The sequence below is a fragment of the Quercus suber genome, unplaced genomic scaffold, assembly GCF_002906115.3.
Source record: "Quercus suber isolate HL8 unplaced genomic scaffold, Cork oak 2.0 scaffold_428, whole genome shotgun sequence".
NCBI classification, from domain to species: domain Eukaryota; kingdom Viridiplantae; phylum Streptophyta; class Magnoliopsida; order Fagales; family Fagaceae; genus Quercus; species Quercus suber.
In genome coordinates this window covers 233,609-259,547 of record NW_027069879.1, presented here as the reverse complement: position 1 = coordinate 259,547, position 25,939 = coordinate 233,609, and the positions used below count along the sequence as shown (strand labels likewise).

Sequence of the window (25,939 nt, the reverse complement as noted above, 5' to 3'; positions counted from 1 at the left end):
ACGAATCCTATTGTCCCTTGTCTTCATATAGTACGTCTTACCCCTCAGGCGATGAAGGTTATAGCACCAATTCACATCGTGGTGAGTTAGTCTCAGCCCCATTTTCTCATTCAAGATATTTACACACCCTAATATCCTAAATACATTCACGGCACACTGGGTAGGAGCCAGGCGAAAATTCCTAAGGTAATTGAGGGTCACCGGCCTCATAGGGATTCTCATCCCTCCCTCTACGAAAGCGACTATCGGGATTACGACTTCACCCTCTCTCCTCTTAAGGTACCACTCCCCTTCTTCACAGTACTTCAAACTCACATTATTGGGTATCCCATAGTCGACAATGAATTTGTTCATCATCTCATCGGACTCAACCAACTTCTTAAACTTACCCATTCCCCAAAGACGACTAAAAGTTCCAGAAGAAGAAAAGGAGGAGTAAAATCAAGGAAATCTGGGGTCACTAGAAGAAGAAGACTTACAGAAATATGGCAATTCTCTTCAGGAAGAGTGCAAGTTGAACTAGACTCAAGTCATACGCATCAATGGTTGTAAGCGCGAAAATGAGGAAACCAGGCGGTTTAAACAGGTACTTATACTCCCCCTTAGGTTCCCCAAATGTAACTGCCTGCCCATAAAAGCAAGAGATCCCTACCGAACGATTACCATCACACCGTTGAAAGTGGGAAACGTGGTGCCGCCAAAATTTAATGTGGGCACACATTAAGTCTTGAAACGCAAAAAACGCATATCGAGCAGTCGAAAAGTCACCAGCATTAGCACAAACCGAAGTGGGGCGATTCGCCTAGAAGGGCCCGTGAATATCAAAACCCTCCTCCCCTTCCTGGGGAACGTGCAGCAGGGTTTAGAGGGGCTATTGTGGGGCCCGTGGGCCTGATAGCCACAGCCCATCGCGTAGTAGGCCTAAGGCTAGCGCCGAGGAAGACTGACCAGCCAAGGCTAAATTGGGGAAAGCCTCTTTTTTGACCCACGCCGAAGACCTCTCCGTCCTCGGCATACTAAGGATAATTTTTGGGAGGGGACAAGTCCAGAGCAAGCTATCACATTCACACTTAATGCATTCACCTAACCCCTCTGGCCGCATTAATGGGGGATATAACCCCTTAGCAGGGCAACGTTGATCAGAGTGAACCACTTGAGTACCGATAAGGCCTCTGATGGGACGGATGGCTAGAAGGTAGGCGAATGGATGATCAACAGATGGAAGAAGGAGATAGGAAGATGAAGACTATATAAGAAGAGCAAGTAAAGTAAAGAAAGGGGGGGAAGAGAGAGAAGAAAAGAGGCTCCTCGGCCACGGGCCGAGGAGGGACCCCTCAGTTGTAAATAAACTCTAAGTATTTTCTTTTATGAAAAAGAGTTGATGCTTGGTGAACGGCGGCCAGTGCCTAAACCTTTAACCCACTCTCTATAAATTTATTGTTTGGGCTTGTTGAGCTGAAAACTCATCCATATTCAGGGTCAAATCCAAACTGAGTCCCTACAAGTCCCTACATTTTATTTTTACCGCTTTTAGTCTCTATCCTGAAAAACGCTTCCCATTTTGGTCCCTGCCGTTACTCATTTAACAGAAATATCCTACGTGGCAAACGGTCCAACAGTAAATACTAACGTGTCTATTAAAATAATATTAAAAAAAGTTACGTCAGATAAAAATAATATTTAAAAATGCCACGTTAGCAATTTAATTTTTGAAAAAAGCCACCTCAAATAAAAATAATATAAAAAGTTATAACCTTTTTTTTTTAAGAAAAGAAATTAGTTAAATTAATTTTTTTTCCTTTTTTTTGGAAGAACATGAAGAACATGTTCTTCATTTTTCTTCCCCACAAACCCAGAAAATCATACACCGAAGAACATGAAGAACCCACAAACCTAGAAAATCATACACCGAAGAACATGAAGAACGTGTTCTTCATTTTTCTTCCCCACAAACCTAGAAAATCATACACCAGAAACCCAGAAATCAAACCATAAACCCAAACACCACAAACCCAGAAACCTAGAAACAAAATCACCAAACACCCACTGCCGAGAAACCCACAAACCCAAAAATCAAACCACCCACTGCCGAGCAATTCATACCCAAACCCAATACCTAACTCACCAAACACCTAAACAAAAAATCACCAAACACCCAAACAAAACCCAAAGGCACGACCACCACCACCTCGAATAGAACCCAGCCACCACCAAAACCCGGCTACCAACAAAACCTCACTACCGAAATGCCAACCAAACTGATCCAGCAAGCACCAACGAAACCCAACTAACGAAACCCAGCCACTAAACAGACCCAACAAGCACCAAATCTCACCACCAAACTGATCCAGCAAGCATCGAAACCCACCACCAAATGGATCCAGCAAACATTGAAAAAAACCCACCTCCAAAGCTGGTTATCGATTCAACTCCACAACCGAAACCCACCACTGAAACGCCACCACTAAAACCCAGTAACCACCGATTCGATCCAACCAAAACTTAGTTAGATGAGAAGAGATAGATGAGCGAAACATGCTGTGAATAGAGAAAGAGGAATGGGAAACGTATAAGAGAGATGTAGAGGGAGAGATGGAGAACTATGAATAAAGAAAGAGGAATGGCAAACATGCTTTTTATTTTGTAAATCTGAGTGATTTTGTGGTTTTGGTTACTAAGAAAATGCAAGAAAAGGAAAGTAAATTTTTAATTTTTAATTTTCTGGACAAGCTTAGTTGGGGAAGAAAAATGAAGAACACGTTCTTCATGTTCTTCCAAAAAAAAGGAAAAAAAATTAATTTAACTAATTTCTTTTCTTTAAAAAAAAAATAGGTTATAACTTTTTATATTATTTTTATTTGAGGTGGCTTTTTTCAAAAATTAAATTGCTGACGTGGCATTTTTAAATATTATTTTTATCTGACGTGACTTTTTTTAATATTATTTTAATAGACACATCAGCATTTATTGTTGAACCGTTTGCCACGTAGAATATTTCTGTTAAATGAGTAACGGCAGGGACCAAAACGGGAAGCGTTTTTCAGGATAGGGACTAAAAGCAGTAAAAATAAAATGTAGGGACTAAAATGGGAATCGCCTGAAAATGTAGAGACTAAAATGTGCTTTTCGCCTAAAAATAATCAACTAGTTAAGGATTTAATATTTAGATTTTTTTTTTTCAATTTTAGTTGTTTTTTGAAAAAGAAAAAATATATATAATAAGTTGTACGGCACTCGTACCCAGTCCCACTTGGGCCATTTATTCTCATGAGAAGATACGGCCCATATGCCTATTCTCTCTCTCTACAGGCCCATGCCAAAACTCTACAGAACACTGGCCCAAGGGTCACCTCCTACTTATGCTCGGTAAATCCTTACTGGTCACTATCGCGGCTGGCAGCCGAGCATAATGTGCAGGGTATGCCCGGCAGTTCCTTTCGGCGCACCTCCACTGAGCATATCTGCGGGAGTGGAAACCAAGTTCCGAAGCCATATTCACCGTTTCCCACTCCCACCTAACCACCCACTTATGTTCGATAACACTAGACCACCCGCTGCACTAAATCAGAAAGTAATCATAACCTCACCACTAATTTAGAACTATAAATATGAGAAGCTTGGGGAGAAGAGGGGGTTGGAAAAGTTTACGTCAGAGCAAGAAGATAGAGAAAGAGATGGAAGGTAGCAGAAAGGTGGTTAGGGCAATAGAGAGGAGAAAAATGATGTCATTGAGTTTTCGCGCCGAGGATAACCCAGTGTAGGAAACCCAAACCCACCATACAAGTAAGTTGTGAGTCCGAAAGAGCCCAAGCCCATCAGCTCCATTTTCGGTGCGCACATAAGCAAATGAAATAAATGACATTTAATCAATATTTTAGGATCAGGTTTGTGTCTAGTGTCCAGTAACATTCAATCTATTGAGAGATGGTGACATATGTCTACTTTTAGACATATATCATCATCTAATTAGGACCAATGCATTGAATGCAACATACCTAAACCAAGTCAGATGTTTTGAACGTTATTTCATTTCTGCCAAAATTTTCTATTCTGGGGCTTAGACCAGTGCAAACTGCAAAGAACCTCCCATGTTCCATCTCGCTCCAAATGCCAACCTGTACCAGCGGCATCGTTAAAAGGTGAGATTCTAGTGTTCCAAGAAAAGTTCATATTTTGGTCCAAAAATTGTATTGGGTGTCACTATCCCCTCCTAAGACCACATGTAGCAATGGAGCTAAAAAAATTATATTACTATTTAAACTCCACCAAAATACAAAAAAAAAAAAAAAAAAAAAAAAAAAAAAAAAAAAAAAAAAATTGTGTTTTTAATTCTGTTTTTAACTTTTTATTTAGTTAAAATTAATAAATTAATTTTTTTAATTTAAATGCTGACGTGGCATTTTTTAATGTCAAAAAATATTTTTTATTATTAATTTATGCCACGTGGACATTAGTTTATTATTATTTATCAATGCCGTTTGCCACATCAGCAATATCCGTTTATGATGTAACGGCAGGGATTAAAATGGAACCGTTTTTCAGGATAGGGACTAAAAGTGGTAAAAATAAAATTTAGGGACTAAAATGATAATCGCCTAAAAATGTAGGGACTAAAATGTGCTTTTCGCCAATTTTATTTTATAAACAAAATTTGAATTTTTTTTTTTAGAGATTTGCTTACTAGTATATGTATAAAATGGTTTCCTTTTAGCCAAATGCCTTGTAGCTGAATTAGTTCCTCCCCATGTACAAAGTGCTTGGAGGTCTGAGGGGAAAGGGTTCAAACTGCGGAGTTAACAGCATGTTGTAATTATTTCTCAAAAAAAAAATATCTACATTTTATTTAATTAGTGAGAAATGTGACAGTCTTTCATTAAAATATAATGAGGTTTATTTTTAAAAAGTACTAAAGATAAGTTAGACCGCATATTAAAAAAAAAAAAAAGGAATATAATCATAATTATGTTACTGTGGTATTTGATTGTTATTTGAGGAAAAAGATTTTCTTGGGTACCAACTTGGCCTGTTAATTTTTTTATGATGGAGTTCCCTTTTTTTTTTTTTTTCCTTCTTTTTTTGGATTGACTTGGTTGGTGCTTCAAAATGTAAGGTGGAAATGGAAGGTATAGTAGTACAGAGTTTGCTATAATAATGTGCTTGGGATTCTTTCAGATAAATGTGAAAAATTGAACGTCACTCCTCACTATATATCTAAATATCTATCTTCTAGCTCTGATCGACATGATGAAAAAATGATGATAATGGAGTGGAGCCGAAAAGCTAAAAAGGACAAAGTGGGTCTGAAAGGTAGGCCACTGGCAGAGGCAGTGGAAGGGGCAGGGCTTAATAAGCTTAGAGAGATTTTAATGCATGTTGTGATAAAGGTCTTAGGAAAAGCTGCTGCTCAGTACATTTTGGTATGGAAACATGTTCAGCTCTCATGGCCTTTTGTGATTCACATGGTTTTGTCTGTAAGATAGTCCTATTCTTTTTTTATTTTTATTTTTATTTTTATGGACCTAATCTTTTTTTTTTTTTTATGGACCAAATCTTATTCTTCATTAATCACGCCATTTCAGACAAAATAAGCTTTGGTAAGTTTTCAAAGAAACATATGATTATGCTCTCTTTTAGACTTTAGCGCTTTCATGAAGTTTTTTTTTTTTTCCCACCTTTAACCACTCCTTTTGAGTTACTTAAATCTCATTTTACCCCAGTTGCCAAAATTTGATTTTTTTTTCCTTTTCTTTTTTCTCTTTCTTATCCACCAAAGAAGCTTTAGAGGAAAGAGAATGAAGATTGGTGGGTATGTGGAAAGTGACGTATCATCTTTCATTCACAGAATGCTGCCTAATAAAACTATTAAATTAGGAAAAGTTGTAAACTTGTTCGTGTGTGTGTGTGCGTGAGAGAGAGAGAGAGAGAGAGGGTGGGTATAATAAAAAGATAAACGGTCATTGAAACCAGCTTTATTTTCGAGGGCACTAGTTGAGTTGTAGTTGGTGTGATTGTTTTGCTCATGTAACTGTCGTTGAATCACGTGAATGTGCCTTTTCATTGTCATCAATCAACTTAGAACCGCTCGGTTTATTTTCCGTGTGAGAACTGAAACTCTTCTGTATATATGCATATAAAACTGTTCATTAGAGTTTTCCTGTTTTTTTTAGCGTTTTTGTCCTTTATATGAGTTAAAACTTTGGACAATTTACAAACTTTTGTGCTGGACTAGTCGTCTCGATGAAGGTGAGGTTTTAGGTACTTTGTTATTTTCCCTTTTCATCAACTAAAAAAAAGGTGATAAGGCGACAAATAAAAAAAAAAAAAAAAGGTAAAATAAAAAACAAAACTGCCGGGCAAATTAATAAGGGCCCTTGTACATTTATTTTGCTCTGTCTAAATAATTCAGTGTAGTTGAGCTTCAATCATTTGGAAATTTACAATTTCACCACTAGTTGTAGGGGTAACTCCCTGAGTTATCTTGCTGTTTTTCCTGGGTTCTAGTGAATGGTGAATATTGTGCTCTATTTTCTATTATAAAGACCCGCGTGTGATAAGAAGAATGGATGCCATGTGGGTTCATTGAAAAGTGGGTGAATGTGTCATTCTTTCTCCTTTTTGCGCATTTAAAGTGGTGAGCTTGATGAGTGTCATTGGAAGTGTCATCTTGAAATTCCTCAATTTTGTTTTCTAGAAAAAAGTTGATTTCATATTCCCTTTCAAAAAAAAAAAAAGTTGATTTTATTTGAGAGTGCCATTTCAGCTTCTATATTTTAAGTGCAGATCTGCAGGTGAATTTGCTCAACATCATAACTTGAGGGGTGACAAAAAATGGATCTTGATTATAGCAAGTGTTGGAAAACTCCAAAGGTTTGTGCAGTTTGTTGCTTGTATTGGTGTAATTTGTGTCTTCTTTTTGCCCTGGCTTTGTCCCTCTCTTCTTCTTCCGGGGCAAATAGAGTTTGGCAAAAATTATTGGTAGAAGTCTTTGTTCATAAAAACAGTCAGTAGCATTTTAATATACTACTTTAATTGACTGAATTCATGCAATGTTGGTGGCTTAATGCATTTCAGAAGGAGTCTTGGAAGACAGCCCTCCTCTTATCCTACCAAAGCCTTGGTGTGGTATATGGGGACCTGAGCATTTCCCCATTATATGTCTACAAAAGCACATTTGCAGAAGATATTCAACATTCAGATTCCAATGAAGAGATTTTTGGTGTTCTTTCTTTTGTCTTTTGGACTCTCACTCTAATCCCTCTATTCAAGTATGTCTTTATAGTACTTCGAGCTGATGACAATGGAGAGGGTAAGTACAAGAACAAATGAGCCATATCTATATCATCCAACCTTCAGGTTGTCACTTGTAACTTATGCATGAACAAAAATTTTGCAGGTGGTACTTTTGCCCTTTATTCATTGATATGTAGGCACGCCAGAGTAAGCCTTCTCCCCAATAGACAGGTTGCAGATGAAGCACTCTCTACATATAAACTGGAACAGCCTCCAGAGAAGAAAAACAGTTCAAGGGTGAAATTTGTGCTTGAGAAGTACAAATGGTTGCACACTGCTTTGCTAATCTTGGTTCTTGTTGGGACTTGTATGGTAATTGGAGATGGAGTGCTCACTCCAGCCATTTCAGGTAGACTTTCTGGTTATAAATGTGCTGATAATATTTAATTATAGTTTTTTATTTTTTATTTTGGTTTGCTGACTATCTAATTTCTATTTGATGTAGTTTTCTCTGCGGTTTCTGGCCTTGAACTATCCATGTCCAAGGAACACCACCAGTGTAAGCTTATGAGCCTGTACTCTCTTGCATATCTAATTCTGCTTGTTTCAATCATTTTTAATCCTTCTGGGTGTTATATGAGAATCTGCTTTTATGGTTTTATATTATTATTACTTTGTATTTGATTATACTCGTGTCTGCAATTTTTTTGGTTGAGATAATACTATTTAATCAATCAGTAGCCTTCTGTTTTTGATCTTTGAAAGTGATAATTGGATATAGGGATCCACTTCGTCATTCTGACCTAGTGAACAATAGCTATTTGGCCTGAGGTGAGGGAACCGTCCAAATTGCTTAATTTGTGTAAAACGATCATGTCCTGCCCCTCTAATGGTCCTACCTACTTTACTTTTCTATAGAAGGAGATATGGATAAACTATTTCACAATGAGGTTGACAAAGGTTTGAGGCTTGAAAAATGTAAAGTGGTTATATATGGATATAATTTACAATATAATACTGTTCAAATCAAAAAAGGATAAAATGTTTGTTATAAGTATGCCCATAACATGCTGGTGTTTGCATCTGAGAATAAAAGGGAATATTTTATGCGGAATTCGGGTGTTTTTTCTGCACTAAGTGAGAAAAAAGTGTTATTGTTTGAATAATTTCTTTTTAGGTAGGTAAGTGCATTAAACAATATAATGGTTGGATCTTGGTGCAATGGTAAGTGCCCTCCGCCCTAGCGGTGTTTTTTCTCGTTGAATCCTACTAGTAATCTTTCCAAATGGAATAAGGATACCTACCAATTATCTCTCCCAAACCTTGCAAAAGTGGCAGTCTTGTGTATTGAAGAGGATAAGGCCCATAAATGTAAGTCCTAAACTCACTCTAGTATGAGTACTATAACTCCAGGGATTACAAAGGCACTTATAAACCATCATTCATTCTCCCCTAATCAGTATGTTTTATATTTCTTTCATTTCATACCTTGGATGTCTCAAAGTATAATATGATTGTGGTGACTGAAATACTGTTTTGGTATATATGGCATTAGATTTTACTATGTTAAATTCTAACAGTAAGTAAATTGTGTGTTTTACATGATCTATTTTATCTTGAACATTTATACTATGCTGCCATTTGCAGATGCGGTGGTTCCAATTACTTGCTTCATACTATTGTGTCTATTTGCCCTTCAACACTACGGCACACATCGTGTTGGGTTTTTCTTTGCACCAATTGTGTTGACATGGCTACTATGCATCAGTGCCCTTGGCTTATACAATATAATTCACTGGAATCCGCATATCTACAAAGCTCTTTCCCCATATTACATGTTCATATTCTTGAAGAAGACAAGGATAAGCGGATGGATGTCTTTGGGTGGAACATTGTTGTGCATCACAGGTAAATTTGAAAACACGAACGCATGGTAAATTCACATGTCTTCTAGTGCTTCCCCCCATCCCCCCCTGCATATTTTATGAGTTCTAGATGATGGCTATGGTATGAACTGTGTTAAGGCCTCCAACTATCAGCCTCTGAAAGCCTAAAAATCTGAAATTGACATGTCAACACTCAACAGGGAAACATGCCAAGTAACACTAAAAACTGCCCTTCTCTTCCCTGGAAAAATATAAGCAATTTTACGTGTAGATATATTTCTGACTGAAACCTCAGTGATGTTTAAGGTAGAAATTCTCAGGTGTAACTAATCTGTTTGTTATTTATAAGAACTGGTTCCAACTTGAGGTGCAATCTAATTTACCATGTCTAGCTAAGCTAAAAGTATACATGACATTATGCAGGTTCAGAGGCAATGTTTGCTGATCTTGGCCATTTCTCATACACTGCAATTCAGGTAGCTCTGACTTCTTCTTTTGGTGAAAATCTTATCCTTTCAAGCTTTGGTTCTGGTAATGTTGTCCAGTGTCCACCCATGGAAATGTCTGACTTGCCTATGAATGAGTGGAGTTTAATTACTCTTCTTATTGCAGATTGCTTTTACCTTTCTGGTTTATCCAGCACTTATATTGGCTTATATGGGTCAAGCTGCGTACTTGTCACAGCATCACCACTCCAGCCACGTCATCAGTTTTTATGTCTCAGTTCCAGGTATACCTCAATCATTCATGCATTTTATTATGCGTAGTGTTAAAAATTGAAAGTCTGTTGTATTGAATTGTGTAAAATATTGTACAAGGGACTGCCTTTATATAGGCAAAGCTATGAGTACTGTACAAGCAATAGGTGTGCAATACAAGTTAGTAAAGCACAATAGTCCTAAAGCCCGTTGGGCCTGTATTTTAACACATGGAATGGGAAAGGCAATTAAAAACCTGCATACAAGTCCATTTTATGTTATTTACGAACAACCCAAAATCATGTACCTGTCTAGGATTTTTACTTATTATGGAAGGCTAAATGGTTTAAACTTTTTGGGTGCAGCACCCGTGAGGTGGCCGGTGCTTGTAGTTGCCATTCTTGCGTCTGTTGTTGGAAGCCAGGCAATCATAAGTGGAACATTCTCTATCATAAACCAAAGCCAATCACTTGGTTGCTTCCCAAGAGTCAAGGTCATTCACACCTCTGACAAGATACATGGCCAGATTTATATCCCTGAGATCAACTGGATGCTCATGATCCTCTGCATTGCTGTGACCATAGGATTCAGAGACACAAAACACATGGGGAATGCATCTGGTAAGTTATGCTTTTATATCTTTTTTTCCAGGATCATAACAGAAAACTTATCATCAAATTCTACAAATTTCTACCTAAGCTTAAGCCTGAACTAAATCATGAAAACCCTCAGAACCATCAGAGAGAATTGTTGGAAGGTCATCTTCTTTGTAAGGATCATTGACAACTTCTACTAAGATCTTCTGGGGAAAGCATTGCATCACATTTATGACTTCAAATTTATCACTTCAGTCTTCAACCTTGTGCAAAAAATCAATTAACTTTTCATTTACTCGGATGGGTTAATTTAAATTACTTCCAATTATTAGAGTAACATTTTTTTTTTTCTTGTTTGTTGCAGGGTTAGCAGTGATGACTGTGATGTTAGTGACTACATGCCTCACATCCTTGGTTATCATCATTTGTTGGCAAAAGCCCCCTATTATAGCTATAACCTTCCTGCTCTTCTTTGGCTCTATTGAATTACTCTACTTCTCAGCTTCGCTCACCAAGTTCAAAGAGGGTGCCTGGCTTCCCATCCTTCTAGCCCTGATCCTCATGACTGTCATGTTTGTTTGGCACTATGCAACCATCAAGAAATATGAATACGACCTTCACAACAAGGTTTCATTAGAGTGGCTTTTAGCCTTAGGACCAAGCTTAGGAATTGCTCGGGTTCCGGGAATTGGTCTAGTATTCAGTGATCTCACCTCTGGTATTCCAGCTAACTTCTCACGCTTTGTGACTAACCTCCCTGCCTTCCACCGTATACTCATCTTTGTGTGTGTAAAATCAGTTCCTGTCCCACATGTGCCCCCGGCTGAGCGGTATCTTGTTGGCCGTGTTGGTCCTACGGCTCATAGGTCCTACAGGTGTATTGTCCGGTATGGATATCGTGATGTTCATCAGGATGTCCATTCCTTTGAAACTGAGCTAGTTGAAAGACTAGCTGATTTCATTCGCTATGATTGGCATCAAACGAATTGGACTAATTCTTGCAATGGGGATGATGCATCAAGATCAAATGAATCATCCAGTGAGAGTAAATTAGCTGTGATTGGAACAGTGGCATTCTCTGGGCGACCAGCTTATGAGATTGAGGAGAATGTGCAGCCAGAAAGTGTATCCATTGAGTTCCCAACTGTAGAAAGTGTTAGAGATGTTATTGAGATGGAACCAGTAGGTAAAAGAGTGAGGTTTGCCATTGACGACGAGTCTGAAACTGATGTGCAAAATGAAGTGGAAGCACAATTGCAAGAAGAGCTTGCATATCTCTATGCAGCTCAACAAGCAGGCACTGCATTCATATTGGGGCATTCCCATGTTCGAGCAAAGCAAGGTTCTTCTCTCTTCAAGAGACTGGCCATTGACTTTGGATATAATTTCTTGAGGAGGAATTGTAGAGGGCCAGATGTGGCACTCAAGGTGCCAACAGTGTCTCTTCTTGAGGTTGGCATGGTTTATGTAGTGTAGGCCTCATATGTAGCTAGCTTTCTTTTGTTTGCTAATGTCACATACAGATAAACCTGGAAGAGGTGTGAATGTAAGGTAATACAGTGATTGTGCGGATTAATGAGGATTTTAGAAATATTAACTCTGCTTTCATAGCTAGCTTTCTGGTTTCATAGATGATTCAATTGCCATCACATTCATTGAACTCTATGGAAAAATGAAATTGCTACTATAAAATTTTAAAAATTCTATGGAAGACTCTCTAGAAATTCTTGATGATGGAAGTTGAAGGCCGACTAGCAATTCTTGTAAATAAGATTTCCAACTCCAAACTGCTTTTGGCTATGGAATGTAGATGGCATCCTTTTTAAAGCCAATTTATGTAAAAATTTCTTAAATTTTTACCTTTTTTTTTTTTTTTTTTTTTTTTTTTTTTTTTTTTTTTTGTCCTAGTTATAGTGGTAGTTTTATCCAATATATATTCTAAGTGAAATAAACCAATGAATTAGGCTATTCCAAACGAACTTAAAGGTAGTTGATGTAGAATCTAGTGGTTTGACGGAAAATATTTTGATCGTCAGAAAAAAAAAAATCAAAAAAAAAAAAAATTCAAGTATTTAATAGCGTTTCTGAAAATGCCATGAAAACATATTTTTTACTACTTTCCCACATATTTTTTCATCTCCCAGGCATGCATATATATATATATATATATATATTTTTTTTTTTAAAATTTAGTTTAAAAAAAATTGTGAGTGGCAACTGGTGGTGGCAGCAACAATGGTTGGTGACCAGAGATTGGAGACGTTAGTGGGAGCGATGGAGGGGTGGCTAACAGTGAGGGGTGGGGGTGGAAAAGTTGACAAAGTGGTGAAGCATTTTGGAAAGTTTGATTTATTTTTCCTTGCATATAAGAGAGTTGCACTAGTTTTGTTGCTTTTGTTTACAAGGTGATGAAACTCATATTGGACCGGTGGGGAAACCATGAATTTCCTGTGGGAAGCATCATGTGAGAGTTATAGGATTATTACGTATTGTCATCTTTTGCTTAAGAACCTAGTGATCTATCATGTTTTTGTCATGTGTAGACGTTTGCATTATTTAAGAGTTATAGGATAATTACGTAATTAGAAGAAGAACTCTAGGCATTTACAACTTAGATACACCAAAACACTCGATTTTCTACTAGTCAAAATCTTTCCTTTGAATGTGATGGATCATATTATATAGATTTTATACTTTTAAATTTTAATCATTCTTCTAAGTTTTGGACCCTATGGTCCTAATTTGGACATTAAATAATAAAACTCATAGACTAACTTAAAACTCAAGTAAACACTCCCTAGAAACTTTGAAGCTTCTAGAGAACTCGACCGAATTTTATGTTAGTCTTGTTTGAATTAAAAGTGGAATGCTGGCCCAACAAAACAACATTCATTGTTGTCAAAACTGAAAGCTACACATTAAAGACCATCAAAAAGCTTTTCTTACGATTACATCAAGTAGTCAAATGGAAAGGATTTCAATGAGATCAGAAATTTGAGAAACATTTTTAGTTAGGAGTTTGAGGGACAAAATTGCTAAATGCCCTTTTTGGGCAAACCAAGCAGCGTTTTTCTCTATTTTTCAAACTAATTAAGGAAATGCCCTTTTTTGAAAATCGATTTTCTCAAAATCGAGTTTGGCCCTATAGAGGCATTTTTAAGGAGTCTATAGTGACGTTTTTAGGACCTATAGTAGCGTTTTGTAACTTGATTTATATGAAATTGAGTTGTAGGTAAAAAAAAAAAAAAAAATTGCCTATAACTTGATTTCATAGAAGTCAAGTTACAAAACGTCACTATAGGTCCTGAAAACGTCATTATAGGTCCTTAAAAATGCCGCTATAGGGCTCTAGAATTTTTTTTTTTTTTTTTTTTATAACTCGATTTTGAGAAAATCGAGTTTCAAAATAATAACATTTTCCTAATTAGTTTGAAAAATATGACAAAACGCTGCTTAGTTTACCCAAAAAGAGCATTTAGCAATTTTGTCCGGAGTTTGAGAGATCTAGTGAAATATGGCGTCTAAGGTCCAAGAAGGGAATGTTTGTTTCTAGAATTCTTTTTTGTTTTGTTTTTTTAAATGGTTTTGCTTAGATGTATACTCATAGAAACTTGTCCCTACAAATAAAGATATTTCAGCTCTTCTATTATTTATAAACTTGTTTTAGGGTTTAAACTGAATTTCACATTTTTTATTGGGTAAAATGCAAAAAAGCCATTTGGGATTTGGGTTTTTGGAAAAATTAATGAAACTTACTATGTTCATAAATCATAGTCAAAAGGAAAATAAAAGGACCGCAAATGAAAGTGTAAAACATTTTTTGCTAAAAGTGTCTATTTTTGTGATCAACCCGATTAACCAACAATTAACAGTACTAAACACCAAAAAGTTCATAAACTGAATTGAATAGGAACGAATTTTGTCCTCTCCCCTTCTTTTTAATTCTTTTTAATAACAAACTAAAAGAAATGAAAGGAAGACAATAATACAGTATAAATTTAAAACAAAATTGAGTCACAATTACTATGATTCAATCACTTGGTTGTACTAATAAAACCCAAAGTTCATAAACTGATTTGGGTTTTATTATTATTATTATTATTTTTTATATAAATTTTGGATTGGGCATTGTAGCCACATGACTTTTAGTCCAGGATATTTCTGTCATCAACCAATGACTGACCCAAGGGCAAAACCAAATGCTCCTCTCAAACTATAATAGTCTGGTAGAGCACCACGTTGTCTTGTACTAGCCACCAGATTTGCTGAGCGGCGACCATGCTATATTGAACACTACGTGGCCGTAATTTAATGGTCCAAACAAGCAAAACGTAATTATCCCTACACCAACATTTAAGGAACAGGTAGCATAGCTGCGTAGAGAGCATAGTACAACAGCTTCTGCTAAGGGAAGTAAACATAAACATGGGACTGAGAACTCTTCCCTTGACACCACATGGCAATCTCCCTTCAAATTTTGGAGTTGCACAAAGCTTGTCTAACAACAGGGTCAGGTTCAACAAGAGCTTTAAGTTCACAGTTTCAGCGAAATCAGAGAAGGATGATCAGAAGGAAGAACCCAAGGAGAGCAACCAATCTTTTTTTGGTAATATAACCGAAGCTCTCGATTTTTCTAAAGTTAGATCTGCTGAGGATGCTCAGCTTCTGGACGAGGCTAGAGAGTTCACCAGGTCTGGAGGGAGAATGAATAGGGAACAGGTGATTTTGGCTTATTAAAACTCATCATTTGTGATATATTTTGTGTGCCATTGTGTGTGTGTAATTAGCACTTGTGTATTTTGATTTTTCATGTTACTTATAGGGCTATGTGTGCATGCAACCTATATGATCTAACTGGGTCTTTCAATTCAAGCAGTATGGGGCTCTAAGAAGGAAAATTGGAGGGACATACAAGGATTTTTTCAAGTCCTACGTTGAGGGTATGAACCACAACTTTACAATTTTGCTTTAGCAATGTACTGATTTTGGACTCATCAATTTGTGTGACTAATTCTTTGCTTAGTATCTGCCTCCAATGAAGTCAATTCTTATTACTTTGCATAATTCCTAAATCAAAATTTATTTAGTATTTACCACTTTATATTTGAGTTTGAGTTTGACAGCTGTGTCTCTTTTAGAGTTTTTTTTATGAGTTTAGTCCTGTGATTACCGAAAATAAGCCCATATATTGGTTTCTTTAATTCTAGTATTCTAGTACCAACCTAAAGTTAAATTATTGGCAGTAACTAATTAAGGTCTACCTTATATGTTAGTACCCTGATAAATCTTTCACACACAGGTAATTTTCATAATCTTCAATAATCTTTATTCTTTCTATTTGATTCTAGTGGATGGGCAATATGTTGAAGATGGTTGGGTTGACAAAACGTGCAAGGTTTGCAAGAAAGATACTAAGGGTGAGGCAAGGCAAGTGGACAGGCTTGGAAGATATGTTCATGTAGCATGTTTGGAGAGGTCAAAATCAGGAAACTTCTTTACCAGACTTTTCTCAAGATAAAGATGATGGTTGGGTTAAAAATTTCTTTTCTAGCGATTGTACCTCATTTAACATGCATGGTGGGAGAGAATTGGAATTGCCTTTCCATTGTATACCCTAGAAACTCTATATATATAGACATTTCAAATCAGAATTTTGTTCATCTTATGAGCACCCTTGGTTCTTTAGTTCTTGTGTTGTAGCCCTTCCATCTGATGCTTAATTTCATCAATAACCAAATGTTTGAACTCTAGAGAACATTGATCGAGCACGCTTATAAAAGCAATTGCATTTCATTTACACAAGAATATGTATTGTTAATTAATTGTGATGGAAACTATAGTTTACTACCACCTAAATATTTTAGATTGAATTCAAAATTGTAATTGAGTTGTTAATTTTTATTCTCTTTCCTCTTTTCTATGAAATATGTTTGATAGTTTGCATATAAATTGCATAAACATACATTTATTTATGTTTTTAAAAATGTCCACTAACTATTTGGGTAAATAACAATGAAAAAAGAACATTTAATTGAAGGTAGACTCGCTAAAGAAGGAGAACGTCAGCTACGCAGTTATTTAATTTTCAAATGTAAGCTTCTATTAAGCAAACAAATTCAACCCTATAATAATATAATATTTCTTATAAAATTTATGTAAAGAAAAAAAACACTATAATTGTCTAAAGACTAATATTCACACATTTACAAATAAAAAAATTCATGCAAAGCACTGGTCAACCACTAGTACGGAACCAGATGAAGAGCACACAAATTGCATTGCCAACTACTCCCAAGACTTCCAAGACTTGAATAATTTCAGCTGCACAAGCTTTAAACCTGCCCGGTTATATATCCTTGTCCATATAAATATATATGTTAGGTTTAATTAAGCTATTGTTGCAGATTAAGTATAATGCTTCAACTTTCTCAACCAAAAAAAAAAAAAAAATAGTATAAAGCTTCAAAGTCATACGACAATCCTTCCAATAATGGCCATCAACTTTCGACTGCTACGTCTTGGCTTCTTCATTCTTTTAGCAGTCGGACCAAACTTAGCAAGTGAGTTCTTATAAACTCTTATTCAATGTATGTTATTTAGTTGTACTATATACTCACTACCTACCCTCTAAATACTTGTATATTTATAATCTAAATGTGACCAATGTGAAATTGTATTTGACCAATGCTCATTTTCTTTCGTTTCATTCATGTATTGAGTTGTTAGAACTCATTTCTCACAAGTTTTTATATTAGTATCCGAGAGTTTCAATGTTAAAAGCTTATACTAAAGTTAGGATTATACAGGCGCGATACAATAGAAAAGGCAAACCATGACAAAATTGCCAAAAAATACAGAAAACAATTTTGAAAAGACAAATGACAATGAACAAGTAATAAAGACATAAATGTAACAAGCAATATTGGAGATATTATAAATTTTACTACATTAATTTTATAATTCAAATAGGAGAAGGTAGAAAATTTATTTATTATAATATTGATATAGCACTAGTCAGGTTCATTATCACTTCAATTTATACATTTTTTTTGCTATAAAATTGATAATAATTTTAGTATTTTCAAAAAGAATTATTCTATTGACTAGGTGAAGAGTCCACACACTTTCCCAATGAAATGAACAGGAGGTTGAACCCCAAGCTAAATGGGATACCTTGAGTGTTAAGTAATAAGTGCTAAATTGACTTTTAATTATTGTCCTAAGGTGGTTCTTCTATTGGAGTATGCAATGGATTGATTGGTGACAACTTACCATCACCAAGGGAAGTAGTTGCCTTGTACAAATCATATAATATTGGACGAATGAGACTAAACGAGGTAGTTGCCATGTACTAATCATATAGTATTACAAGAACTTCGTGGGTCTGGCATTCGAGTCCTGGTTGGAGTGGCAGATCAGGATATTCAAAGGCTTGCAAATTCCTATAGTGCAGCACAAGATTGGGTCCAAAAGAACATCAGGTCTTATTGGCCTGATGTCCACTTTCGATATATAGCGGTTGGAAATGAAGTTATCCCAGGAGACTATGCACAATATGTCCTCCCAGCAATACAAAACGTGCACAACGCATTAAGCATTGGAGGCCTTTGGCACCATATCAAGGTTTCTACTTCAGTTGAAACATCGGTGATGGGTGTATCTTATCCACCTTCAGCAGGGACTTTTGCTATGAACACCATGAATTTTATGGTACCTATTGCACGCTACTTGAGCAGCATTGGTGCACCACTCTTAGCAAATGTGTACCCTTATTTTAGCTACATTGGAGATCCTATAAACATTTCACTAGCTTATGCATTGTTCACTTCCACAAGTGTGGTTTTAAGGGATGGTAATTTAAGTTATATTAACCTGTTTGATGCCATAGTTGATGCATTGCATGCTTCACTAGAGAAAGCTGGAGCGCCCCAAGTCCCCGTGGTGGTGCCGGAGTCAGGGTGGCCCTCAGACGGCGATGCAGGAGTGGCTAGCACTCATAATGCACAAGTGTACAATACAAACCTAATAAAGCACTAGCTTACCCCAAAACGGCCTGGAAATCCAATTGAAACATGCATATTTGCTATGTTTAATGAGGACTTAGAGGGTGGTGCTGCAGTGGAGAGACACTGTGGGTTGTTTTATCCCAACAAGTCACTAGCTTACCCCATTAATTTCATGTAAGAATGCGTTTGGATTTCACACTGGTTTTGTTGTAAGGTAACCTCATTGAAAACGAGTGTACTACTGCCACCATAACTATAATAAGAGAAAGACCTAATTATAATTTTCAAATACAAAGTTAGCTAAATTAGGAGGTCTCTGCTTTATTTTGTCTAAACGGTTTTGAATAAAAATCTCATGTCCCAAAATGGGAGGTTCACTCAATATTCCACCAACAACACTTTGCTACAAATATTTTTCTCCCCTTATAAAAAAACCAAAGTTGTTGATGGAGTATAAAGTTGAACACCCCCAGTGGACATTGTTTAAAAGGATTAAGGGTACTATAATTACTCCAATGATGTTCTTTAGATTTAAATTTCAATCAAAAAATAATTAGCAAATTAAATGATTAAATATTTTCAAATCTTAATTCCACGAATGAATTGCTAAGGATGGCAATTGAGTAGGGCAAATTATGGGTGTCCCATTTGAGACCAATACTCCTTCTAGATTAGAGTAAACCCATGTGGGACAGAAGCAAAACAAACTAAGTCAACACATGATAGAAACTTTTTACTACAACAGGCAAAACCAAGAATTTTTATTTGGGAGGCTAACATTAAACCATCTTATTGATTCATAATCACTCTGGTATAAGAATATAAAATTTTTCTGTTGTATTAATTCGATATAAGCCAATATAAAATTATAGACAAAAAAAAAAAAAAAATCAAAACCACTATTGTGTTGACAAAAGACTGTTGATGAAGGAAAAAAAAAAGCATGTAAGAGATTAGATTAGGGCTGTCCACGACCCGCCCGGCCCGACCAAACCGCCCAAAACCTGATCATGTTCACCCGAAACTGCCGGATTGAAGCTTGTTCACGGTCGGATGCGGGTCGCCGGCGCAAGCACCTGAGACCATCGGTTCAAGTTGCGGGTTGTCTGTCTGAGAAACCGACGAACCCGAGCCGCCCAATGAGCTGTTCTTCCTTCGTCAGAAATCACAAACTCAGCCAAAAACCGGTAAGTCCAAACCCTTAAGTCCGTCGGATAGGCAGATTTCGGCCAGATCCATCAAGATCTCGGCCCGATATTTATAGATATAGGGAAATATCGACCAGATCTCGTTAGATCCAACCAGATCTAACGAGATTCTGCGATATTTCAGCCAAAATCCGGCCAGATTTTGCTCCACTCCGGCGAACCCGAAACCGACCGATACGGACCTGAAACCGATACGACCCAAACTGGAAGACCCGAAACTAGAACCGGGTCGGTTGCGGGTTAAACTTTTCCCCACCCGATGCATTCGGGTAGAGTCCAGGTTGGGCACAAACCCAACCCGTGGACAGCCCTAGATTAGATTTATGATCCAATTGGGCTGGTAGCTTAAGAAGCCCATTTGATTTGAGAGTCCAGCTAGGACTCCGGACCATGACCACGGTAAATGATATGGCGGGAACACACACCACCCAATCCGCAAGTTTTGGCGGGAAAACCCTAACTCTATTTAACCACCGCTTTCAGTTTTAGCGCGAACGATCGGAATCGACAGAGACACAGTGAAAGAAAGAGAGAATCAGAATCAGAATCAGAAAAATGGTGGGATTAGCGTACGATCTGCTAGCAAATCCTCAGGGAGCCGTCCGATCAACATTCGAGAAAGCAGTAGCTTCATCAGGATTGGATTTCAATCCAGCTTCACTGGACGGCAAGGACTGGGGCGCACTCGATCTTTTCCGCCAATTCCTCTCCGTCCAAACCCACCTCTCTCAGGTACATTTTTACTTTTTTTTTTTTGGTTTGTTAAGGTTTTAAGGTTAACAAAAACAAAACGTCTTTTTTAATTTAATTTTATTTTTAATGTGTGTGGTAAATGAATTTGATTAGGTTCCGATTCTGAACGGTGAAACTATCAAATGGGTTCAGCCCAATACGTTGGTTCGGTTCCGAGGAATGATACAAGACATGTTGGGTAATGAATTTTACGTTGGTGCTTTTAAGGATGGTGATGTTTGGAGAACCAACAAGTTTATGGATGTTTCTCACTTCCCTATGCCTATGGCTTCTACTTCTTCCCCTCATATGCGAGTTTGGGAACGCCGTTTACTTTATTGCGTTCCTGTGAGTTCTCTTCTTATATATATAACATGCCCACCTAGCTTCTTTTGTTTTTAATAAAGTTTTCTTTTGGTTTGATGTGTTTTTTTTGTTGTTGTCTTAAGGTTCCGGGGCGGAATTCTTGGACTGAACCATCGTCTGAATCGTTGGTGAATCGATGTGTGGATTGCTCATCCCAACAGAGAGAGAAGCGTCGGAGAATGGATGATGAACCCGTTGATCACATGGATATGCTTGTAAGTTCCATCCCTGCAATTGGTTTTTTTTTTTTTTTTTTCATTAAAGTAGCTGCTGAAGAATGATTACGTAATTAAGCATCAAGAACAAATGCTAGAGATAGAATTTTTCACAACTTTCTAAGGCGACATGTTGTGATTGGAGCACTGTTACTTTCACACACACTGAAACCGCTAATATAGTATGTACTAATCACAATAGGTAATGTCAGTGGTTTTGGAAAAAAGGACTTGATTTTAAGTATGAAAGGGTAACTACTAACTGCAACGTGCTTCCCCTTTCATTACTTTGAGGGCGTATTGCCTTCCTATTTTAGTTTGCAAAGTTCTATGGGGTTAATGTGATAGAATTATACACTAATCACACTCACTTTTTATTTGGGCTTTTCTTTGGATATTTGGATGATTTCTTGGGTTTTAAAGCACTCGACTTCCTTTTGCTTTAAAAATGTGATTTTGTATGTCCTTGATTTATCTAACTGACATAACATGTTCAATGTCAGGTCTCGGATGAGGGATTTCAAGGTTCCCCTAGTACCAAAAAGATGGTAAGTAGAGATGATTATCAATTGTTTTCTTTTTTGGTTTTCTTTCTTTCCATTGGTTGGATAAGAATCTGCTGATATTTTGAGTCCTATAGTTAATTAATGTTATTAACACCAGATATGCCTAACCTTAATTCAAATATGTTGGGAACCATGAAAATTCTGGGTTGTTTGGTTAAAGGGAAAGGTGTCATGGACTGCCTTGATCTTAGGGGCCATAAAGGGCTCACTTTGTTAATTGCATTTCATCCTGGACAGATATAGGGATGTGACAAATTCTGTAGTTTCTGTCATTTGATTCCTTTCAACTTTTGCGCACCTGATATAACGAACCAATTGTTTGCCATTGATATGTATACTTTTTATTTATTAGAATTTCTTTTTCTATGCTAGAAAGAGGATGGACACCCTTCCATGTCTTCTCAGACTACGGAGCCTATAAATGAAGGCATTTGCTCTCATATGAGCATGGTACCCAGCATTGACAGTGATTCTCTTCCTTGTCTTGTTAAGGTAAGTGGTTGGTCATTTTCTTAATTTAATTTAAGACTATTTACCAATATTAATGGTGTTGAACTTATTTTGGTAAATCTATTTGTTGATACAGATATATGATTCTCCAGAGTCTGACTTGAAACTGAATGATGTTTTTGAGTTCATTGGAGTCCTCACATTTGATGCAGAGGTTTCAATGGACAAGGATGACCAGGATGAGTTATCTATTGGTTTTAGTGAAGATGTCTTGGTCCATTTACCTTCTAACAAGGTATTGACTCCTTGCTGCTCCAATTTATTTTTGGTTCTTCATTGTATTTGTTGATGGCAGCTAACTATACTCTAAGTAATAGCTGAGTTGTGCTTCTATAAGTTCTCATTAGATTCATTATTAGTAATGTGAATGTCAACAACTTGTCATGTATTAGTCTAGTTACTAATTGGTTTTGTGATTCATTGCTTTCTTAAATCCTCACCTTATTATTTCTTTTTATTTTGTGTTTTTTGGTGAAGGTGCCACGCCTCCATTGTCTTATTCACAGGAAGCTCACAGTTCCTGACTTTCTTCATAGTTCCCCTATTATGGAGGTGACTTTATACTTAGTTTCATCTTATCCCCATGAATTAATTTTTGTGACCTTTGCAGTAATTTCTGATCTTTAAGGTCTCCTTCTTCTTCTATTTTAATTCCTTTACATTGTTTAATTGCCATTAATTATTTGTTCTCACAGCCAAAGCCCCATGTGGTTAAAGAAATAAGGGAGGCTCTGTTGAGGCATCTTACAGCTGTCCTGGGTGATGATAGTGTTGCTGCTCATTTCATGTTGTTGCATCTTCTGTCCAGGGTAAGTGGTTTTCTTTCATGATAATGATGATTTGTCAATTGTCCATATCTCATCTCTATAGTCTTAATTAAGTCGCTTCTCCAAATCTCCTGTACCTATGAGTTGACATTAATGAGTTTTTCTTGAGCAGGTGCATACTAGAGTAGAAAATATTGCTGTGGGAAAGCTTTCACTAAATCTCACCGGTTTTAGCAAAGAAAGTGTGTCTCTGTTTGGCCATCGACTTAGCCTTGCTGTTAAAGACCTCCTACCTGTTACACATTGCATACCCCTTACAGTGGAGTATCTTAACGCTGCCTCACTTGCCCCAATAAAGGATTATGAGACAAACAGGTAATGGGATTTTTCATTTTGTCACTAGGAATCGATTTTGATTTTGATTAATGACTTGAATTTACAATCAATTCTTTCTCATTGAGTTTTCTTGACTTCACATATTTGATGCTCCAGGCTGATTACTGGAGTTCTGCAGCTAGCTGAGGGTTCACACTTAATCGTTGATGAGACCCAATTGAAAGCAGGGACCCTCAACTCTGTTGGAGTGGATAATACAAGGTTGTTAAAAAATCTGATGGAGCTGCAGAAGGTACTTCACCGTTTGTATATGTATGCATGTTTACATACATATCTCCTACTCCTTGTATATTGGCCTATATGAATTGAGACTTGAGAGAGATGTGCTGGACTGCTTAGTGCACAATAGTAGGAAAAATCTGCATTACCTTCTCTGCTAAAGTCAGATTATGTTGCAAGAAATATTACCTGTGCCTTTGCTTCATGGGGCTACTGGATGGGTATTGCTCATAGACATGATTTACAATATATGAACTTGATATATTTAAGCACCTGTCTGTCTGTCTAGCTTTGCATTGAGGAGGTTCTTAAAGAACTTTAAGCTCTCTAGCAAAATTTACCATGTGCTTGGCAATTTTGCTAAAGAGCTTTAAGAACCATCTAAAAGTTGAGAAATAGCTTTAAGCTAAAGTTGAAATCCGAGCTTTATTGTGAAACCTCTTTAGTGCACTGTTCCAACTTTTGATAGAACTCATGAATTAACATTAGTTCCTACTCATTTTAAGAGAGAGAGAGAGAGAGAGGGTGATACTACTACTAATATTAGTACTATTGTCATTTTTAGTAATTAAATGAATATCAACCATTAATTAGACTAAAGTATGAAAATATAAAACACTTTTATTATGTCTTCTCTTGTCATTTCTCACATCTAAAAGCTCTTCTTCTTCTTCTTCTTTTTATTTTATCAATTCGCTTACCAAATGGAGTAACAACTCAAAAGTGCTTTATTACTGTTGTTTGCGAAATGCTTTAAAGGTCAAAACTCTTTATTACAAAAATTCTGCGGCTAATGCTCTATAAATGGAGTTCTACTTACTACAACAATACCAAACAGACCCCTAAAACTCTATTTATTTTCAGGTGGAATATGATTTTAAGTACTATAAAATGGAGATGGCAGCTGATGTCCAGTTGCTAATTATTTCTGAGGGGAAATCAAACATCTTGCCAGCTGATATAGTTATACCATTCCAGCCTACTTCAGTGGATTCCTCTGAAGTAGTGGCTGCAGAAGCACTAGAAGCTTGGAGATGGTATTTGGCTACTGTTAAATCATTGCCACATTCTATTGAGTCAGAAATGCAGAAGGTATGAGTTTGCTTAATGTCATTTTTGATAAGCAAGTTTCTTGTAGAACTGGAAATGTAATGTAACTTATTGATAGGGGCTCTGGCTCAAGAATTCAGTCTTTAAAAAAATTCAAAGACCTTTCCATTTTATGGTCCTAGAACATCTTGGAGCATTCATGCTGATGTAACAAATCTGATTTAAACAATATCTTCTGGAGGCACCTTCCATTAAATTATTCTTCGGTCATTTTATGTAGCCTAACTATGCTAGTGTGTTACAGCACTGTTTGCGCTTCGCTGTTTCCACATAGTGATGTATTAGATGCATTTTGGAATTTGAAGTTTCATTTCTGCCTTTGTTGAAATGTACCTTTAGAAACTTAATGTTGTTGGATGATACTTTATAGGTGGTAGAAAATGACTTGGTTGAAGCAAGGCAATCTGATCGGAGCATAGGGAGCCAAGATTTTAACAGGTTAGAGGCTGACTTCTTCTGTGATGTTAGTAAATTGTTTCATTTCAAATTTGCAAATTTGTTGCACATTGGTAATATTCTTTCTCGTGTAACAGATGGCTGACAATGGGCCGGCTAATGTCTGTTAGTTTTGGTGAAAACTGCCTATCATTGGAACACTGGCAGATGGTAAAGGAACTGGAGAGACTACGCAGAGAGAGGCTCAAATAATGCACATGACTTACTTATTGATAATGGTTTGAACTGGTGTAAATTGTAGCTCTGATCTGTGGATCAGGTTAAGTTTGTCGAAAGTTTATGTATGAAAATGTAACTTCCCATTTAATAGTAGCATGCTGCTATTTAATCAATATCAACATTGCTTTAAAACTGCAGGATCTTCTTGGCTACCGACAACTCTCTAGATTGCTCTTTCAGAGGATATTCATGCTATAATTACTTGTTATTGTTAACCAAGCATCTATATAACATGCACTTGTTAAGCCACGGCAGTTTAACATTTTGGTTTCCTTTAGTTCATTCAATCCAATTTGGCCCTATTTCGGTTCATTTCAATTGTAAAATTTATTAATAAATAACTAATTGAGTTAATTTAATTATTTTATCCTAATCTATTGGCACAAGAAGTCATTTAAGCTTTTTTTTTTTAAAAAAAAATTAATATTAATCAAATAATAAGACTTTTTAAAATAATGCATCTTATGTATATTTTCTTTTAAAATTTTAGTAGTAAAAAGAACATTTAGACGATATCACTTACCAATTAAAAAATTTACAAAGTGATATGATTGGTTAGTTTCACATTAAAAACATAATAAAATATTTTTTAGTGATACTGTAAACATTTATTGATGTTATGTTCCTTTAGAGCCACTATAAAACAATATGATAATTATGTAATTTAAATTTTTTTCTTAAACTACTTATATATATATATATTCTATTACTTAAAACTTATAAAAATAGAAAATATTTTTAAATAACACATATACTATT

The 25,939-nt window shown here is 36.4% G+C and overlaps 3 protein-coding genes and 1 pseudogene across 6 annotated transcripts; all 4 read left to right on the top strand.

The window, feature by feature from the left end:
* The first annotated feature begins 5,398 nt into the window (after nucleotides 1-5,398).
* Nucleotides 5,399-12,024, top strand: LOC112019455 (potassium transporter 2). 4 transcript variants are annotated; one of them, XM_065761774.1, is made up of 10 exons: nucleotides 5,399-5,417; nucleotides 6,781-6,867; nucleotides 7,072-7,306; nucleotides 7,394-7,639; nucleotides 7,736-7,789; nucleotides 8,878-9,138; nucleotides 9,540-9,592; nucleotides 9,729-9,846; nucleotides 10,180-10,434; nucleotides 10,775-12,024. In XM_065761774.1, the coding sequence occupies exons 2-10, from the start codon at nucleotides 6,829-6,831 to the stop codon at nucleotides 11,884-11,886; spliced, it is 2,373 nt and encodes a 790-aa protein (XP_065617846.1). In that variant the 5' UTR covers nucleotides 5,399-5,417; nucleotides 6,781-6,828; the 3' UTR covers nucleotides 11,887-12,024. The 4 variants fall into 4 exon arrangements, with proteins under 4 accessions (XP_065617846.1, XP_065617845.1, XP_023907738.1 ...); XM_065761773.1 differs by lacking the exon at nucleotides 5,399-5,417 and adding an exon at nucleotides 5,895-6,098; XM_024051970.2 differs by lacking the exon at nucleotides 5,399-5,417 and adding an exon at nucleotides 6,109-6,243.
* Nucleotides 12,025-14,691: 2,667 nt separating this feature from the next.
* Nucleotides 14,692-16,095, top strand: LOC112019465 (uncharacterized). The gene is made up of 3 exons (XM_024051980.2): nucleotides 14,692-15,129; nucleotides 15,287-15,350; nucleotides 15,759-16,095. The coding sequence occupies exons 1-3, from the start codon at nucleotides 14,836-14,838 to the stop codon at nucleotides 15,926-15,928; spliced, it is 528 nt and encodes a 175-aa protein (XP_023907748.1). The 5' UTR covers nucleotides 14,692-14,835; the 3' UTR covers nucleotides 15,929-16,095.
* A 107-nt stretch (nucleotides 16,096-16,202) lies between these two features.
* Nucleotides 16,203-18,680, top strand: LOC112019457 (glucan endo-1,3-beta-glucosidase-like; annotated as a pseudogene).
* A 1,373-nt stretch (nucleotides 18,681-20,053) lies between these two features.
* Nucleotides 20,054-25,332, top strand: LOC112019460 (mini-chromosome maintenance complex-binding protein). Its single transcript, XM_024051976.2, has 13 exons — nucleotides 20,054-20,356; nucleotides 20,471-20,704; nucleotides 20,806-20,937; nucleotides 21,441-21,485; nucleotides 21,876-21,995; nucleotides 22,090-22,248; nucleotides 22,491-22,565; nucleotides 22,709-22,822; nucleotides 22,953-23,155; nucleotides 23,273-23,408; nucleotides 24,260-24,487; nucleotides 24,876-24,943; nucleotides 25,039-25,332. The coding sequence occupies exons 1-13, from the start codon at nucleotides 20,180-20,182 to the stop codon at nucleotides 25,151-25,153; spliced, it is 1,806 nt and encodes a 601-aa protein (XP_023907744.1). The 5' UTR covers nucleotides 20,054-20,179; the 3' UTR covers nucleotides 25,154-25,332.
* Nucleotides 25,333-25,939: the final 607 nt, after the last annotated feature.